The sequence below is a fragment of the Emydura macquarii genome, unplaced genomic scaffold, assembly GCF_026122565.2.
Source record: "Emydura macquarii macquarii isolate MOO-44397 ecotype Brisbane River unplaced genomic scaffold, CSIRO-AGI_Emac_v2 contig_3603, whole genome shotgun sequence".
NCBI classification, from domain to species: domain Eukaryota; kingdom Metazoa; phylum Chordata; order Testudines; family Chelidae; genus Emydura; species Emydura macquarii.
Window position 1 is genome coordinate 9,481,291 of NW_027133740.1, and position 19,555 is coordinate 9,500,845.

Sequence of the window (19,555 nt, forward strand, 5' to 3'; positions counted from 1 at the left end):
GGAAATGACTAGCTCTCCAGTGAGACATACAGCACTTGCCTTTAGTCCTGGAAGTTCACAATATATCGGATGTTAAACTGCCTTTTTATCTACAGAAGTTATTTTGGGTCATTTTCAGAAATTTCTAAAATGTTATGTGTAAAATTCTTCTTCCTTTAAAGCTTGTGCCACTGACTTTATAGAAATAATAAATATTGACACTAAATGGTTTTTCAAACTTCTTAAAATATTATTTCTGTAACACACACAGGTTATGTCGATGTCTGATTGGGGGCAATGTTTTATCAATTTTTTTTATTGGCTTGTATTTGGGATGACTTGCATAACTTGTCATAGGTTCATCCCAAACTCATGCTGACTAAGGGTATGTGTGCACTGCAATTAGACACCCGCAGCTGGCCCGTGCCAGCAGACTCAGGCTTGTGGGGCTTGGGCTAAGGGGCTGTTTAATTGCAGTGTGGCCATTCAGGCTCAGGCTGAAGCTTTCGCTTTGGGACTCTCCTCGTTGCACTAAACTGTTTAGGCTACAATTGTGGCAGCCCTTATGTAGCATGTGTCTGGGGATGGAACAAGGAGCTTTCCCCCAATCATTGCCTCAGCACAAGGGGAGATCCTGGAAGCACTGTGCCTCGCGGAGGCAAAAACCTCCTAATGCTCTGCACTACTCTTTAATAACAGACTGGGACTAAACACATGTAACCCTTTGCTTTGTCCCCTTTCTCCTCCTGTCTAAGCTTAAAATATATACAGCCACAATATCTAATGAATTTGCAATTTGCAGGTGAAACCATGTGGAAAAAATAACCATTATTTCTGTGCGTCAATTTCAGGAGCACAGTCCATAGTTCTGTTTCAAATGCAGGCTCTCAAGGTAAATTAAAAGGATCAGAAGGGCACATTAGAACTGTGATCACGTTTCTGAGTTATGCTGCCATCCCATTAAACTAAAACACAGTTCCCTCCATTAATTTCTTACACAAGGCAAGACATTCCAATTAATACTGACACATTTTGGAAAGACAAATTTTCGTAATAAACTTTGTGGCCACCTGTTGTGGATTTTGGTACATTAATCATGCTGCTTTTCATGATACACATAGTTGTGTCCTTGTCCGTGTTGTTCTTTAGTTTTTATTTCAAGACAAACCAGTTTTTAAATGTAGTACTGCTGTGAACAGTGGAGAGATGTGATACTGGTTTTCCAGGTAAGCATATTCATTAATTCTTTAAACTGCTTTTGGGAATAGTAAATACATTACTGGTTGCTATTAGCATAAAATAACTAAATATTTTAAATTATGTAGCTGTGTATTTTAATTATTGCCTAATCCAAGTTCCTTTTAACTATAGCTTTCTCAAGGTAGGACAGAGCAGTAAGTATGGACCTGATTCTTATTTCCATTCGTTTCCATTCGTTTATTTCAGCAGGAATGGGAGTGGGTAATTGTAACTGATTTCAGAATATAGTTCTGCAACCTAATGTGTTAGGGCTCAAAGCCATTAAAGTCAATGGAAAGACACTCAGTGATATCAGTGGATTTTGGATTGTTACTTTAGTGTAGCACAGTTGATATGGACAATTAGGGGATTAACCTGGGATTACTCATAGGAGCCTAAGTGAGTTCCCGTAGCTTCCTTTGAAAATTCCAATCTCTATTTTTCTAACATGATTCAGGCTTATATTTAATGCTGACGTAGTTAGAGGTATCTCCCTTTTGTCTGCCCTTGATGCTTACTCAGTTGGAATTTAAATATTCCAAGGTTTGAGCAGGAGGAATTCCACTGAATACCAGGCTTCATGTGAGTTAATTTTGAGTTTGTGATATCTGCTGTGTTACTGAGCCAGAATTTAATTCATTACTGTATTTAATAAAACGCTTTGTGATAGACTTGAAGATATGAAGGATGCATTATGGAACCAGATCTATTCAAATTTACGTTTGTATTTTGAGATTGACATTTCTAAAGCAATATATGACTTGGAAGAGTGACCCAAACCAAAATCCTGTATACAAACATACTTTGCGGTCTGAAAGCTCACCCCGATCTGAATTGTACAAATGGCCCCCTGTTATCTTAATACATTGACCTAAAATCCCAGATCCAAACACCCTAAAATCCAAGGTGTTAGAAATATGGATTCTGATTCATATTTTGCAGCTAGAGACCATCTCCATTTGGAATAGTGTATTTCACTCCAAATAAAATCAAACCTAGCATTATATTTTTTGCTATGTACAAGTGTGGTAATATACCTCAATACATCAATTAAATGGATCCGTTACTTAACTGACTGCACAGAATGAAGGACATTTCTTCTCCTTTCCTATGACTTGTTAAAGGATAATTTTTGTGTCATAAACAGTGAACTTAATAGGAGAACACTACCTATATTATGCCAAATTTACACAGAATGATACTTGCAAACAATATTTACTCATTTTAACCTACGCTTATATAGGTTTTTGTTTATCAAGATTATAGCATTATAGATTAAACCTCCTTTCAGTTATAGTAGTTTACTTTAAGGATTTTTTTATAGAAGATCCTATCAGAGATTAAAGGTAACATTTCCTAATGTTAAAAAGTTTCTTTCATACTGGATGTGTAATTTTTGGATAAGATAAAGAAATTGACCAATAAAACTTCAGAAAGGAGCTAGATGCTGTTTATTGTAACTTGACAAACAAGTGTGGGAGGTTGAAGTTTAAATCACTTTCCTGGTTTTTATAATTTGATTTCAGTTTCAATCATTCAGAGGGGAAAAAGCTGCAATAAATTGTGCTAAAATGAGAAGTGCTTTGTTTCAAAGCCTTCTCCTGACTATTGCTGGAATGTCTCTAACTTGCAATCCCATCTCCAATCCTATGGCTGAAAGCACTACGCAACTTGCAGTGGATCTCTACCAAGCTCTTCGTTGTTCTCTTAAAGAGAACATCATACACTCGCCACTTGGTGTTACTTTACTTCTCAGGATGGTGCAGTTGGGCGCAAAGGGGAAAGCGCTTAATGAGATAAGACAAGCTTTGAAACTGCAAGGAAATAAAGATGGTGAGTATCTCTTGATCTACTGTCATTTATACTATGTAATAAAGCTGTAACACAGGAATGCTGGTGAGTGACTGGCATTTAGTACCTAGCCCATGTCACATGACAATGACGGTCAGGGTTTTGAATGATTACATCACTGTCACATGGCGCTAGCTCCTTTTGCTAGATCGCCTCTTCTCTTAAAATACAAATAAAATATCAATCACAAACTAATGAAGCTAACTAGTAAAACAGAAATGGACATATCTAAGATGCAGAACAGGGTAGAGGACATTGGTCAGTGGCTCAGTGATTTTCTTATCCCATGGACATTTCTTGTTCTCAGATCAGGTTCTTCCATAGCAGACTGCTCAGTCACTGACATGGATCTGCCATTCGCAGCCTGTCTGCAGTTCCTAATATTTTTCATTGTCAATGACGGGTGGGCATGTATAATACACTGAACTCTACCATTTGACAAAAGCATAGTTGTTGAGGGGGTGTGTTTGTTTTGAAATCCTGACCTACCTCATATGATTGTAGTCAGTATCCATTGATTCATGTGGCTCCTGTTACATACTATTTAATGCAAATTAGTTATAGTTGAAACAGAGTGGAGATTAGTGCAGTCATGTTTCATTTGGAGGAATTAAGGGGGTAAAAACTGCATGATGCATAGACTAAAAAGATTACAGGGCAGATCCTCAGCTTGAATAAATTGTGATGCTATGACAACTTACACAAGTGAAGGATCTGCCCTTATATATTTTTTGACTATTATTGGGGAAAATACAGAGCATAACATATATTTGGCATAGGTAGCAACACTTTTTGCAATTACCTTTGCTTATTCATAATTGTTCTTCAGGTCCCTCTCTCCTTCAGAGAGAGATTCTCACAATAATAAGTTTTATATATAATAGTTATATTAGTGTGTCTATTGCTCATGAGTGGTATCAGGTTGACAGCTTTGTAGACAGGACACCTACCCTTAACCACAGACCAGTTATGGTACATGCAGGGTGGGCTCTCTTCTGATACTACTTATCACTGAGTTTCAATCCTGTTCTGGTGGGGACACCTCTGACACTAAATTGCTTTCTCACTTCCCTTCTTGGATTCTGTGCTGATATTACTGACTAATTCCAAATGGGGTGCTATTTCTTTTTGATAAGGACATTTGCCTGCTGCCAGATATACTGAGACATCAAACACATGTCATCTAAGGCCTGATCCGGCACCAATGAAGTCACTGGGAATTTTGCCATTGGCTTCACTGAGGGCAAGATCATGCTCCTAGACCACTGTACAACCATTAGATAGTGCCCAAAAGAGTTGACTATCAGCCTGGGCTGGATTCCAACCAGCCATCTTATGCAAAAGATCCCCCTTACTAGCTCTTTAATACTTTTAAAAGGTGCATATGTTAACTTATGCAGTTGCTCAGTGATTCTCTGAAGTGGAACCTTGGCTACATTGGTGCCCAGTAGGTTGTTACTGCATTATATGCACAAGTAGATTCTGATACCTTTCCACATTTTTCATAGCACTTTATCCATAAATAATCCCATTGAAGTCTCGAGACTACTTATGGAGTGTGGTGCTCCTAAACATGAGTTAAGAATATCAGAATCTGGCCTAAAATGGTATAAGAAGTTAGATCCAGCCACTCACCCCTGGCTCCCACTCCCTTATTTATATTTAATATCACCTTAATAAAGATTAATAGGAAAGTCATTACAAGTTTCAAAAATAACCCCACACTAGGTAATTCTACACTGAAAAAGACTTACAAAAATCTGTTGGCTAAATTATTTTAAAATTTGTACATCTTTTACAAAAAGCACTGCATTCTTAACAGTAGAAGTGGAAATAATTGAAGCCCGTGTTCAATTACAAGTTCTAAGAAATGTAATACGTCAATTTTAATTGCTTTGAATAGCTTTAGTACAATCTGTACAAATAGAGATCATTGATCTGCAAATCAAATCCAATGTGCAAAGTACATTTTTAACATTGCTTTGCAGCGCTTTGTTTCGTAAAATGGTATTTTTTCATAGACTCCCAAGAATGACCTATCAAGGGACAGCTGGGCATTTATAGCACATTCATAGATCTTCAGTGCATGACATAAATCCATTCATTCAAGCAGATGATTACTAGCCTTTTTTTTTTCCAGAAAATATTTAAACACATAGGTTAGAAAACCAGTCTCTAACCTCTGCCACATGTCATGCTGCCAGTCACTGGCAGAAAGGGATGTTTCCAAAATTCCTATGAAATACAACATGGCACTAACAGAATTTAGCTAGAGTTGGTGGCTACAACACTGCATGGGATTTATATCTCTGTGTTGTTGTAAAAATGTGACACCACAGGAGAGGACTAGAATCAGCTGAGTCTGGGATATATGAGGGAAGATATACTGCAATCTGCATTTTTTTACATATATTAAATTACAGAATTAAATGAATCCTGGAGGCTGAAATTCAGCCTTGATGTAATGGGCGACTTCAGTGGAGTTACCTCAGGAATACATATGGCCTGGGGACTTTCCAAAATCAAATATGTAATCAATACATTGTGGATTGTAAAAGTGTATCTACACAGTAGGGGTGCCCTTGTTATCTGCCCCTGGCAGCGTCTTTCAAGAAACATAAGGTTAGCCTACGCATGTGAAAGTGACTTCAAAAATCTTCTCTATCACCCATGTTACCAATACCGAAAAACACACTGAGTCAGACACTTGGCATGCTCAGCTCATAGTATATCTATTTAATTAGTGTACCAATGAGATTAATTCACTCTGTCTTTAAATAGATTTAGTTCATGCTTTCTAAATTGGAGTCTATTCAATATTATCCTTTGAAGAAGCATGTTGGTTAAAAGATCCAGACTTTGCCACCCTTACTCATGCTGAGTAGTACCTGACTCTAGGTACAGTCCCACTGATTTCACTAGGTCAGACAGTAAGATACACGCTCACGAGAGTAAGAAGGGGCAGAAGTTGCCTCTATACTAAAGCTGGGTGATGTTAATTAATCTAGTATGTGTAAGCTAGTGCATGTTGTTCCTTAGAATAGATTTATACCTTTCGCACAGGATGACCAGAAGAGAGAATGGTTTCAGTGGGGATGAAGGAGGTATGCATAGGAGAGTGTTGGCAGGGAAGAGGAAAAGAAATGTTCCTACTCATTTCTCTCTCTCCACCCCTCTGACAAGCAATGCTTATCACCTTCAGAATCAAACTTCGTGGTGGTAGTGCATATAGAGAAAATGGTTTTTGCCCCTCCTACTGTTTTCCAGTCTTGAATCCCTTTACTTCCTGAATCTGCAGGTGGCTTGTGCCTGCAGTGGCTTACCATAGAAAAGACCAAAATAATTTTTTACGACACTGACAGGGATGTGTAAAAAAGCCTTAAAACCACTGACAGTTTTGAGGGATCTCTAGTCACCTTACCCATCACCTTTCCACAGTAGCTTAGGTAGAAGGTGCCTGTATTCTGCGGCCATGAGATCTCTTAATATTCTATCTTTTCAAAATATACTTGTGGCATAAAGGAAACATTCAGAACAATGCAGCTCATACACAAAAGCAGCCTTAGCTGTACTGCACCTGAGGCTTCAGGGGATTATGGAATGCATTTGTATATGGATAACGATGCTATTACACAGCTGTTTTATGTTCTTCAAATGAAGATGCTACTATTAACATTTATTTTCCTTAGGTGAAGAATTCTCTCTGCTCCAGACACTTTTCTCTGCCACCTCAGAAAAGAAAGAATTTAAATTTAATCTTGCCAATGCCCTCTACCTTCAAGAAGGATTCATTGTAAAAGAACAGTATCTCCATAGCAACGAGGAATTTTTTCAGACAGCTATAAAACTGGTGAATTTCCAAGACACAAAAGCTTGCGCAGAGGCCATAAGTACCTGGGTAGAAAACAAAACAGATGGTAAACTCTCTCTACGGCTTTTACAAAATCATTGTTTGCTAGTTAGTTTCCTCCTCTTTAATGCCCTAAAATATACAGAATGGGCTGGTAGTTGTATCATTGATCTGTGACAGATCTTAGATGTTGCAAGAAGGAATCTGGAACTTAGTACCTTGTTTCCAATATAGCCTGTTATTAAAACCAGCAACTAGCCCTTAAAAAAGAGAAAAAATACTAGGCTGTTTGCTAACTCTAAATGATCTTCTTTTGATTCACAGCCATGTCAAGCATTTGTTAATAAAATTATTTAGTATGGCATTTTTATACAGCTACAGGTTTGGGGATGCTGGAAATCATTACTCCTTGCCAAGTAGATGATTATTTAATTTGTTAATAACAAATGCCCCATTTCTTACATTTACTGTAAATCATTAATACATGTTAGTAAAATCTATTCATTTTCAGAACACTATACAGCTACTAAATAAACCCTGTCTCTAAGCCCTCTCTGACCTTCATAGTCCAATTAATATGGTATTTTTTTGGCTTGCTCAGTTTGATCACATTCCATTTATTTTATGCTGCTCTTCTATTGTAACACTGATGTGCTGCAGATTTTTGTATTGATATTGAATAGCTGAGCCAAAGAATTTGTCAGGGGAAAGTTCGGAGTTTTGGGAGCTGGGTATGGGACAAAAGGGGATTTTAGTAACCAGGAGTGGTGGGGAGGTTGCTGTCAATCTGGAGTCATTTGAGGGATCGATACCAGGGAGAGGAGATAGTTCTTCTCCTTCCCCTTTTGGACAGGTGCAAAGATGACCTTAAATTTGGAGGCAAAAGTCATTTGACTTGCTCATTCCTTACCACAGCAACTATGGACACCAACTAGCTGCCCCACTGTACCCATTCCAATATCTGCTGCTATATTCAACAACAACAGAGAAGCACATTAACTTGATGTTTCGGCTAATATAACAAGCAATTAAATGGTTTATATTGACATTGAAATTATCCACATTTTATTGTTAACACTGCTTCCCTTTTAGATAATGCTATTTGCAGACTCAGTTAGACATCCTTACATCACTTACACTTAATTCATAATGTGGGGGTTTTCTTTATAAGGGGGAAATGAAAGATCATTTAAAATAAATCCTCAGTTCTTGAGCACAGCGCTATGACAAGATCAAAATAATGTGCAGCTCGTCAGGAAAGTATCATGTTATACACAAAACCCTCCTAACTTAATAAGCCCATTTATGTCAATGGCAAAATCCCATCCACTTCATTGGGACAGAAGTGTAATGGCAAACTATTCTCTAATGTGAGAGTATAGCAGGCTTTTTTTCAGAGAGTGTTACTGTAACAGGGAACCTTTAAAATCACGTCGTGTATATTACATGAATGTTCATTTTAATTCTGTTTAAGATAGAATAGCTGGTGTTTATAGTGACTGAAAATTTTGCTCATGTATTTTTTTCCCCCTAGGCAAAATAAAAAATATTGTTTCAAGTGAAGAATTTGGTCCTCTCACTAGGCTTATTCTGGTGAATGCCATTTACTTCAAAGGAGACTGGAAACAGAAATTCAGACCAGAAGCTACCCATGAGATGGCTTTTACTAAGAGAGATGGTTCTGTAACTAAGATACCAATGATGCATCTTCAGCTGAGAACAAAGTTTGGTAATGTCAAATATACATGTCTGTGTGTGTTTATACAATCATATATATTGTCTTAGTGGTTGCAGTTTGCTTCCTGCAACCCATGATTTTGTCTTTATTTTAGGTTATTTTTCTGACAATAATGTGAACTATCAAGTTTTGGCTTTACCTTACAAAGGGAAGGAGTTCAGCTTAGTTTTAACACTTCCTTCAGAAGATGTAACTCTAGAAGAAGTAGAAAAACTAATTACAGCTCAACTGATAAAAGACTGGTTTGCCAAAATAAAAGAGGAAGATGTAGAAATAAGTCTCCCGAGGTACGTAATGTACTTTTCTATGTTCTGGTTTTTTCATTATCCCTTCTAATCTTCCGCTTATGGAAGAATTAGGTATTAGATACAAAAATAGTCAAGACAGCTTACTGACATCAGGCCCTGATCTTGCTCCCACTTAAGTCAATGGGAATTTTGTCATTGGTGTCAGTGAACACAGGATCAGATTGGACCTGATTTTCCATGACCTTGTATCTTGTGTAAAACTGGTCACCTGTTCCAAATAGGTGTGAAATGCTGCCAAATCAGAATTCTCCATTCACTTACAGAAGTGGTGGCATTTTACACCTACTTCACACTCCCTTTGTAAGTGACCACACAAGCAGTAAGGAGTGGAGGATCAGGCTCAGGCTCACTGCCCCCCCACTGAACTCCCATTCCCTTGCAAAATGAGAACACCATTTTCCTGGATGGCAATGCAGAGCCGGAACATTGGCTTGGAAGTGAGCCCTCATATGGCTATTTTAGCCACCTCTGATCTAAAAATGTGCCTTAATTAGAAGCACTACACTGACAAGTTCAAGTTAAATTAAAGATTTGCACTAGTTATGTCCATTGGTAAATTCAGCTGCTCTCAGTGACACTTTACATCTTGTGTTTTAGACCACGTAATGCCCTTAGGTCTGGTTTCTTCATCATTTTAAGTGTGAATCCCCTGTGTTCAAAATAGTAATATTACTACTATGAAACCCTTATATGGTGCTTTTCATTCATATATCACAGAGCACTTTACAATCAGTGGGCAAGTAGCCTTTAATAGATTGGGAAACTGAGGTACAGAGAAGTTAAATGATTTGCCCAGGTGCACACAGCAAGTCAGTGGCATAACGGGCTATAACCCAGGTTTCCTATTTCCCTGCCTCCTGCTCCAACCACTAGGCTTGCTGCTTTCATTTCTAATCATATATTGGCTGGAAAAAAATATTAATAGTTTTAGAATGGGTCTCTTTTCTTTTCTATACTCTCTACAGGTTTAAAATAGGACAGACAGTGAACTTACAAGAAACACTGCACTCCCTCAATGTAACAGAGATATTTAGCAGCGGCTGCAACCTTTCCGGCATAACAGGTGCAATGACTAATGATGCTGATATTACAATTATGAAACTTTTATCTCTTTCACTTTTTATCACCCTTTTATAATAATGTACTTTAGCCATGTGCTTTTCAGCATATGCTCAAGATGAAACTGCACGTGCATGCGTGCACACATACACACAACTTTTTTCCCCCACTCTACATCAGAGAATAAGCTTGGCTTATTCTTGATTTCATGTGAAAATATGGGGAGCAGGTGAATTGTATTTATGAATGTAGAGAAGATCTAAGGTTTGAAATTCATGTACTCCTAACTTATGGAAAATGTTACACATGCACATGCATGACCCAATATTTCTTCCTTCCACCCCCACAGAATATTATAGTCAGTGGTAAAACCCCCAGTAAGTTGAATAAGTGCAGGATCAGGCCCTATGTGAATAAATAAATATGAATATTCATTTACATTAATATGGAATATTCTTAAGACCTAGATTTCTCAAATCCCAGTGTTTCCACAAGACCATTTTTCTTATATTACATGAATAATGTGTATCTACAGACAAGTGTATAAGCTATTTTTTCAATATACTGTACGTCTCCTTGAGACTCTCTCAGCCTAGATTTTGCTCCTTTGTTTCTTCACCCTTCAACTCAGCAAACATTAATAAGAGAGTGGGTGGTGGTGGAAATCTTCTATCTATTTTTTGAAGGTGGGGGCTAGGAATGAACCTGGAAAGGGTCCTCAGAGATTAACAGTTAAGCATTGTGCATGAGTTTTCATGTCGCTACATAAAATGTATTCATGTATACATTTCCCCTTCAGAATCATCTGACATACACATTTCTAAAGCCATCCAAAAAGTTTGTATCGAGGTAAATGAAGACGGCAGTGAAGTTGCAGCATCCTCAAGTAAGATGTGAATATTTGCTTTGCTTAGGAGGATAAATGCTTATCACTCTGATCTATTCTGAACTTCATGTGAGTGGATCTTGAGTAAAGGTTGGGTGCACATCATTTGGTGCACTTTTCACCCCTGGTTCTTCCATTTCAAATTAAATTATTAAAATGCTTGGTTGCAGATCTCCACCTACAAGAGGCTTATGAGTGTCTGGACTTTATTCCTCAACCCATAATCAGATATAGAAAATCCATCTCTTTACCCACATATTTGGCTATTACTTGATCTTTTTTTCTTCATTATGCTTACAGTCAAAGGTATCTATTCTCCCCTGGCTGACTTCTATTTCAGCAGGAATCGGAAATAAATTATTTTTAAGGCAACTTTTACAAAATGAAAGTCCAGCAGCTATTTTTATTCATGACTTTGTATCATTGCAGGTACATTGCACGGATTTTTGTTGTTGTTTGTTTGCTTTTAAACGGGTTTTTGACACTGCACCCATTCTGAATTTGATCATTTTCCTTGCCTCTACCCTGCAAAGTAAGCACATTTGAAATATATTCATGCCTGTGCATTGAGGATAGAGGAAGTACAAAAGGATTTAGTGCAGTGCAGCTTGCATATTGAAAAGTCAGAATCTCATGTTTGCTTTTCTTTAATGCAAGGCACAGGGAATCATAGCACTTTCAGGGGACACAACAGGGAAGGGAGGTTGGAGCGGGTGCCATGTTGCCATCTCCCCACTCTCCTTTCACATCAGCAGAGAATTTCTGAGGCCAGCTTTTGGGTAGCTATATACACTTCACTATGTTAAAATGTGAATCATCTGGTGCTCCTCTGTGCACACCACCAAATGCCCCTGGCAGGATTTTGATTGCATCTGTCCTTCCTAGGCACAATGCCTCTGGCCATTATCACGGCTGCACTTCTGTAGTCCTGAGTGTTGGGTAGAGCAGTGATTGCTAAAGCCATTGTCAAAGTCTATATTTCCATATTTAATTTTCTCTCTGGGAATTTTTTTCTAATTGCCTTTTAGGTCCTAGAAAAAACACTCATTGGACTATATCTTTTTAGAGGTTTCAAATTTAATTTGTGTTTGATTTAATTTTTAACACGCACTAAAACACTGTTAATAACAAAGAAAAGTTAGGTGGTAACAGCAAATTCTGCATCGTGTACCTTCATGGACCATAATGGAGTTACTCTTGATGTTTACTAGTGTATGTGAGAAGAGAAGTGTATGGGTCCATTGTGTCTCAATTCAGCAGTTCACTGAAGAATATTGGAAGCAGTCAGCTTGCTAGCAGCTATTAAGTGAATTCATAGCTCCCAGACACGCTACTTGAAAGTGTGCTCTATATTAAGTACTTAATAAATAATCCATCCCTGGATCGAACAACACTGCTTGAATTACATAGAGCATATGATACATATAACTGCAGAAAGTCAGATGTTGCTGCCACATCAAGTATACTATCTATTGGGGGGATTTTCGGTTCCTGTTTGCATTTTCTTTCCTCATGGTGTTCTTCCCAAGTGTCTCTTGGAGCATCATTATCCCCTCTCAGTTTTTGCATTTACTTCTCTGTCTTTCTATAGTCAGAAAGATAATTGTTGCAATATTAGGTATGTTGGAGGCAAGACTGGGGTATGCTCGGCATCCTAGTATTGAAGCACTTCAGAATGATTAACTACCCCCATCAAAATGCCCAGTGTTTTGACAACAATCCCTCTTATTGAGGCCTGCTGAATTTGATTCCTTCTGAGCTCATCTCACTCTCAAAGTAGCTAATGAGTGATAAAAGGTCCGGTTCCGCAAAGGCTGAGTGCTCTGTCTTTTCGATTTTCCCAGCTGCTACTGGCTTAGGAGCAAAGGATTTGAATTCTGCTCCCTCACAAGTAAGCTGTAGACGGCTGGGCCCAGCCTGTTGGCGCTGTATTTGTATTACATTATGTGAAAATGTTCATCTTGTCTCTATGATAATTTCTGCTCTAGCTTTAAGGAGTAGCACAATTCTATATTATCTATGGGCTGCTCATGAAGCCCTTTTTAATGGAGATAAAGTGATTTACTGTATCTAGCAAGGATGTTAATATGAAACAGAAGGTAACCTGATTTTATTTTAATGACAGAGTCTTGCGGTATCATATCTTAATTCTTAACCAGCCCCTTTTCAGTTGTAAACCATTGTTCTTGAGCACATACATCATTGCTTAAATGGGCCATTTTAAGCTTTCAGTTTGACAGATGCCTGAAAGGAAGGAAATAACTATAGTTAAAATAGAATATAGTTACAATATGCCATTCAAATGCGTTTTAAAATGAAATGCCACATCTTGAGCTGAAGAAGTTAGTCTCATGATATCTGCAGCAGGTTATTATCTTGATAGGTTGTGCTAAGTCCTCAAAGAAAATGTCATATTACAAAGCAGCTGTATAACAGACAAGTGTTTTGTTCTTGTAATTGCTCAGTTTTCTTTATGATTTGTAACTAAAGAAAAAAACCAGTTAAACTACATTTGTCATTTGGTAATGAAGAACAGCAGTTCACCCAGTGCATGTGACTCAGCATGAAAGGTATTACTTTTCCTTACTGCACCATATATTAGATACCTGACGTATCGGGGCAACTGTTTGATCTGTTGAAGCAAATTCCCTTTTGTAAGAATGACTGACTAATATATCTAACCTGTGATGTGATGTAGAAATCAAGCCCATCCAGAAAGCTGCGTGGTATCAGAATGGGTGTGATTCCTTTATGCTAGAGGGAAGTGACTGACTGTATGGTGCAGAGCCTAGCTTTGTATATGCTCCCTATATAGAGGCTTATCCAGTCCCCTGGGTATTCAGAAAAGAACAAAGCTGCTTCAGAGTAGCCCCTCATAGGGAGGCTTCTTAGCAGCTTCATGGGCATGGGGAGGGAGGATGCCTTCTTTACCCTCAATGTATGTCCTTTATAGTGTAACCAGATAGCAGGCGTGAAAAACCGGGATAGGCGGTGGGGGGTAATAGGCACCTAAATAAGAAAAAGCCCCAAATATTGGGACTGTCCCTATAAAATCAGGACATCTGGTCACTCTAGTCCTCCAGCACCCTGCCCTCCTGTTTAGGCTTTGTGCTGGGCTAAGGATTTATCCCTAACAGAAAGTCTATTGAAAGTGCTTTGTGTTTGTAGGCATGCAGATGGCAGCAATCATGAGTATGTCACATAACCAGTTTGTGGCTAACCGCCCATTTTTGTTTATCCTGAAACATAATCCAACAGGTAAGATTACTGCATTTATACTTTCCTGGCATTTTTCAAAAAAGTACATGTCAGATAGCGCTTGCCCAAAATGTGGGTTCTGTGGGAAAAAATGTAGATGTTAATAATAATAACATTATGAAAAAATATGTTCTTTTTTTAATTTAAACATTCCTGGGCAGTGTCTGCAATGCAAACAGGACAGCATATTGCACTAATACAGGAGAACAAGGAAGTAAAATGGACTATGAAACTTTCGATTACAAATAAAAGTGAAACTGATTAGTCTGACCATTAGAGAGACAAGGTGGGTGAGCTAATATTTTTTATTGGACCCACTTCTGTTGATGAGAGTCAAGCTTTCTGTGTAAGCTCAAAAGCTTCTCTCTCTCACCAACAGATAATTGATAAATTATAAGATATTATAAGATATTACCTCATCCTCCTTGTCTGTCTAATATCCTGGGACCAACATGGCTACAACAACACTGCATAGTCTGACCGCTGTCTAAGATAAGTGAAATACAAAAAGAAAAATCACAGCATAAACAGTAAAAAGAAAATTATATATGTAAAGTTCTTTTGATTTTAACAATCTAAAGTATTATTAGTAATGAAACTAGGAAAGCTGTTGGTTTGAATTTAAGTGTCCTTTTAATAAGGTATGTAAATTTCACATATATTTACATTCAGACCATTCACTGTCTTCATTTTATCTTCTCACATATGGGTGTCAAACTCCAGGCCTGTCAGCCTGATGTGCCTTGCTTACTCTATTAATCCAGACCCCATACCAGTTGAAAATTCAACAGAATTTCAGCTTTCTTTACTTATTCTCTGCCCTGGTCTCCCTCCTACCTGAAAATCAATAATTCTAGCCATTCTGATTATAAAGAGAACCTTCCTAATGTGAATGAAAGCAGTGCTGTCTTCCTGCATTGACAGACATAAGGAATAGGTCAGATTCAATCCTAAATTACATCACTGTATATCTGGAATAATTTCATTAATGTAGTATTGCCAACCTCAAGAAATCAAGAATCATGTCAATTTCCCCAAAATCATGAGATTTAAAAAAGCTATCAAATTATGTTTTTGGGTCTGTCTTTTGACCTTTTAACTCACCTCTAATCCTCTGCCATTGTGTGTGGGATAATTTCAGGTTGAAAAGTCAACCTTTAATGCACACAAAACTGCATGACTCCTCTGGGCTGCTCAAATGGAGATTTTATTTACTCTCACTTCAACCCAGGGGTGTGTGCAGGAATTTAAATTAGAATACCTTTGGAGGGGCCTGTTAAACACACACAAATGAAACATTCACATGACCCCCCACATCCATGCCCCCTCTCCCCCAGTTTTACCCCAGAAAGATGCCTCTGAGGAGGCAGTGGCACTCCTTAGCAGTGACACTCTTAGTGTCCCTGCAGCCTGGGGAGGAAGGAAGCAGCAGGGCAGCTGGCTGCCAGTGCACTGGCTGAGCTCCTCCTCCCCCCACTCCTACATGTGGGATTCCAGCAGCAGGGAAAGAGAAGCAGCAGGCTGCAGCTGTAGGGGAGGGGTGAGGAAGAGGAAATGCTAGGAAAAATTCCTCTTTTTTAAAAAAAGCTATAACTTTTAACAATCAGTGTTTTATGACATTCTCTACTGTTTTACGATCTGTGCTGAAATTAAAACGTTAAAACTAAGATACTCCTTTAAATAAGGGATTAAGATGAGTGACATCTCATTTATAGGAGATGGTAATGGCTGCCATAAAAGAGGAAAAATTACTGTTATTTTTAACGATTACACAATCAGTAGTTTTTGTTATAGCAACTTTGGAAATGAGTTACAGGAAATCTGTCATAATGATAGGCATTTGAAGACCAGTATAGGCCTGATACAACCAACTTAGGTAAGACATGAATGGGCCAAATTCTATAAATCAGTGCGGTTATTTTGGAGTATTGGAATCAATTCCCTGTCTTCTGATGAAATCACCCACTTTCCTGGAGGCTGATACACCATCCCTCCCATATAGGTCTTGTTTGAACATTTATCCTGGAGAGAGGCTGAGAGAGAGAGAATAAATCACACGACAGAGGTTAATTATGTCACTTAATGCTCTAAAGGAAGGCATTCAGGTATTACAGTGGTGTGAGGTGAGGATGTTGAGAAAGGAGTGTAACAGTAACCACCACGGTCAGTGGATACCAGTCCCAGTCATGTGACAGGAGTATCAGCCTTCTGTAATTCTGAGCCATGTCAAATGACTGGGGTCAGCAAATTGGGTTCAATCTTTTACCAATACATATAGCACTTGTAAAAAAGCTTTCAAGGACTCCTATAAATAGTGAAAACAAAGGACTGCTGGAAGAGGAATCTGAATATATAAATAACTATATCTCAAATATTGCCCATTTAAAAAACAAAATTAGATAAGCTCAAATGTGCAAAGAAAAGAAAATGACCCAGCCTTATAGCATCTTGAGAGAATAATTCTCGATAGATGGCCAAGAGGAAAAGCCATGGCTATAGTGAAGATAAAAAAATCTATTAGGACTATGGAGATTAAATTGCTGTGTGAGACAGGATTCTGCACAAAGAACATTGGATCACAATACTGCATGGCATGGGGACAAAAATGCTAAATACACACTGCCCACTGCCTATATGGACAGTGAGAAGAGATGTCCTTTTCTGGCCAGGCATGAATGTTGTTATCCAAGTGGGAAATCTTCAATGAATTCACATGCAGAAGAACCAGTGAAGTTCCATGGGATTCTTGATAACCCCCAGGACCATGGTGGGCAAAGATTTCTTCTAATTAAATAGGAAGATCACCTCTTACTAATGGATCCAGGATTTTTAAAAGTTTGAGCTGTTACACAGCACATTGCATAACAACTTTTTAATGCTCTGTTAATGTCAAGGAGGCAATAGCCTCTGATGAGGTGATATAGAGGCAGCTCAGTAAAAGGATTCTAATGAAGATTTGCTCCCCCAGAGCCAGGTTTCGTTTAGAATCTGACACTTTTCCTGAGTACTGAATTCACTGCAAAAATAGACTTCAAATAGGGGGAGCAGGGGGAAAGGGGATTTTATTATGTATAATACTAGAGGCAAACTGAAATGGCCTTTGGCAACAGCAGGAAGTCACAAAGAGGTCATGCCAAAAAGGGATTAGTTCCCAAGGCAAAGTAAAAAAGTCTTTAATAATGGGGGGTTTGGAATAAAACCAGGGAATAAAATACTCCAGGGGGTTTGGAATAAAATTCCCTAGGTTTCATGGTCTGAGCTACCGAAGCTGTCAGCAAGTAACAGGGAGAAGAAATGAGGCACAGTAAGGTGCCTAACTCTTGGGTTAGCCTGGAACAAACTGTTTACACCAAAGATGTAATATTTCGTTCTAGCAGCCTAAAGTAACTTACTGTGTTGATTTAATTAATCTTTCCAAAATGCAAAACTACAGAGACTTATTGATACCTAGAACTTGTCATGTATTGAAGTACTGTTCAGATTTGTGTTCACAATGCATAAACTTTTGGTTAGGAGATGGTTAAAAGTACCCTAATCAATATATCTTCTTATGAAAAACCTACCTACCACACCAGATCTAGTCAGGATCCACCTTTTTGTTGAGTTTTGCATAGATGATCTTTTTTCAAAGAGAGCTCATTCAACAATAAAAACTAAGATTGACGCAGGTAAACTTCCGTCAGAGCTCAGATACAAAGATTTCCTCTTTAAAACTTATGAAGAAAAACAAGCCAAAAACTTCATAGAAAACTGAAAACGCACAAAAAATAAAAAAGAAATTTCATACTGATTGGTCACTTACTTTCAGAGTCAAAAATAGGAACTTATGCTTTATTTTAGGCCCTCTTAGAATGTTACCTTAAACATGGAGTCTCTTGCACAAGTGTCCATAATAAAATCTCTGGTACATGCAGGAAAAAAAGCAATCAGTTACAAAGCTACACATACACCATACTGTACATGCAAAGAAAGTATGGTACAAAATAACGTGTCTTAAGTACTCCAAGCCATACAATTGTAGGTTGGATATAAATGTAATTTTATATGTTTAAAATTTCTTCTTTATACAAATAATAAGGCTGACTGTCAGTTTGACCGGATAGGGGAATAGGATTTAATGTTGTTTGTGTCATTACATTTAACTCTGACATATATTCTGTTGACAAGGAAAAGTAGGAATAGATTTTAAAAGTTATTGTTTCTTATTCTTAGCAATTGTTATTGAAATCCACAGTAATGCTTACCTCTAAACATATGTAATACTCCTTCAATTTCTAGGTGCAATTGTGTTTATGGGAAGGCTGGCAAACCCTGACATTCAGAACACAAGGAGAAGAGATATTGAGTCATTATAATCATAATAAAGATAGAAAAAATGTAATTTTCTAAAATTGATCATTATTACAGACAAACTTACTGTTTGGACTTTTCATTCTTTGAGTGCCAGAGCATTAAGGAATTTGAAATTTCAGAATAAAAATTTGATTTGATTTGTAGCTGATTTTCTGTCTTCACTGTAAATGATTTTGTGTCCATTGCAGAACCTATACTAAAATGACTAACAACAAGATTTCTTTTAAATATGTGTATATCAAAACATACTTAGTCTAGCCACTTCTCAATATGTATCTGTTTATCTTTGTTCTCAGCTTCTTGGAATGGGAAGACTTGGTCTGATCTTATCCTTTGATGGAAAGATCTTATATTAATTTTTAGACAATGATCTCTCCACTTTTGTTGTACTTTGAGAACTAATGCTTTAGCATGATTGTTACCCTAGCATGCCAGCAGAGAAGATTATTTCCATTGCATTATGGGACAAAAGAGGACTCTAGTGGTGTTAGTGATATAATAGATGTTTTTGTGTTTTTTATGGGCAATCTTACAATTTCTCTTATTTTAATCCCTAATATGTTCTCTCTTGTCAGCAATTTGCTACTGGGGACTCTATCTTGTCCCTTGTCCCCAGGTAATGATATTACACTAATGATCTAATAATATTTAGACTGCTAAATTTTCACTGCCAAAAAGATGTATTTTTTACAGTGAGATAACTAATGTGAGTTAGTTATCTTGTAATAAAATCCTAGTGGAGATGACTCTAGTTTTTACTTAGATGTAACTAGGTGAGGGATGGTATAATGTTGACCTCATGTAGATACAATGAGGTTATAACTACCTGTGCCTTGTCTCCACTAAGATTTTACAGTGAGAATGCTAACTTGTTAGTTATCTTGTTGTAAAAATATCCACCATTTTTGGCAGTGAAGGCATAGCCATAAGTTCCCAGAGTGTGGACAAGTCATTGTGTCCAGAGCACTTTATGGTGGTCTGCAGATAGGTAAGATGGTCACAAGTTACTTGTTCACTTTTTTTCTAGTTGACAG

At 37.7% G+C, this 19,555-nt stretch overlaps 1 protein-coding gene across 1 annotated transcript; it reads left to right on the forward strand.

The window, feature by feature from the left end:
* Positions 1-2,789: 2,789 nt before the first annotated feature.
* SERPINI2 (serpin family I member 2) lies at positions 2,790-18,582 on the forward strand. The gene is made up of 8 exons (XM_067536544.1): positions 2,790-3,051; positions 6,759-6,986; positions 8,454-8,648; positions 8,752-8,944; positions 9,931-10,028; positions 10,824-10,910; positions 14,079-14,168; positions 18,447-18,582. The coding sequence occupies exons 1-8, from the start codon at positions 2,790-2,792 to the stop codon at positions 18,521-18,523; spliced, it is 1,230 nt and encodes a 409-aa protein (XP_067392645.1). The 3' UTR covers positions 18,524-18,582.
* The last annotated feature ends 973 nt before the right edge of the window (positions 18,583-19,555 follow it).

Excerpts from the sequence above, each read along its gene's own strand:
- SERPINI2 (XM_067536544.1), top strand. The coding sequence starts at position 2,790 with ATGAGAAGTGCTTTGTTTCAAAGCCTTCTCCTGACTATTGCTGGAATG. Across the intron at positions 6,987-8,453 it reads GGTAGAAAACAAAACAGATG|GCAAAATAAAAAATATTGTT; the intron begins GTAAACTCTCTC and ends TTTTCCCCCTAG. Across the intron at positions 10,029-10,823 it reads CAACCTTTCCGGCATAACAG|AATCATCTGACATACACATT; the intron begins GTGCAATGACTA and ends TTTCCCCTTCAG.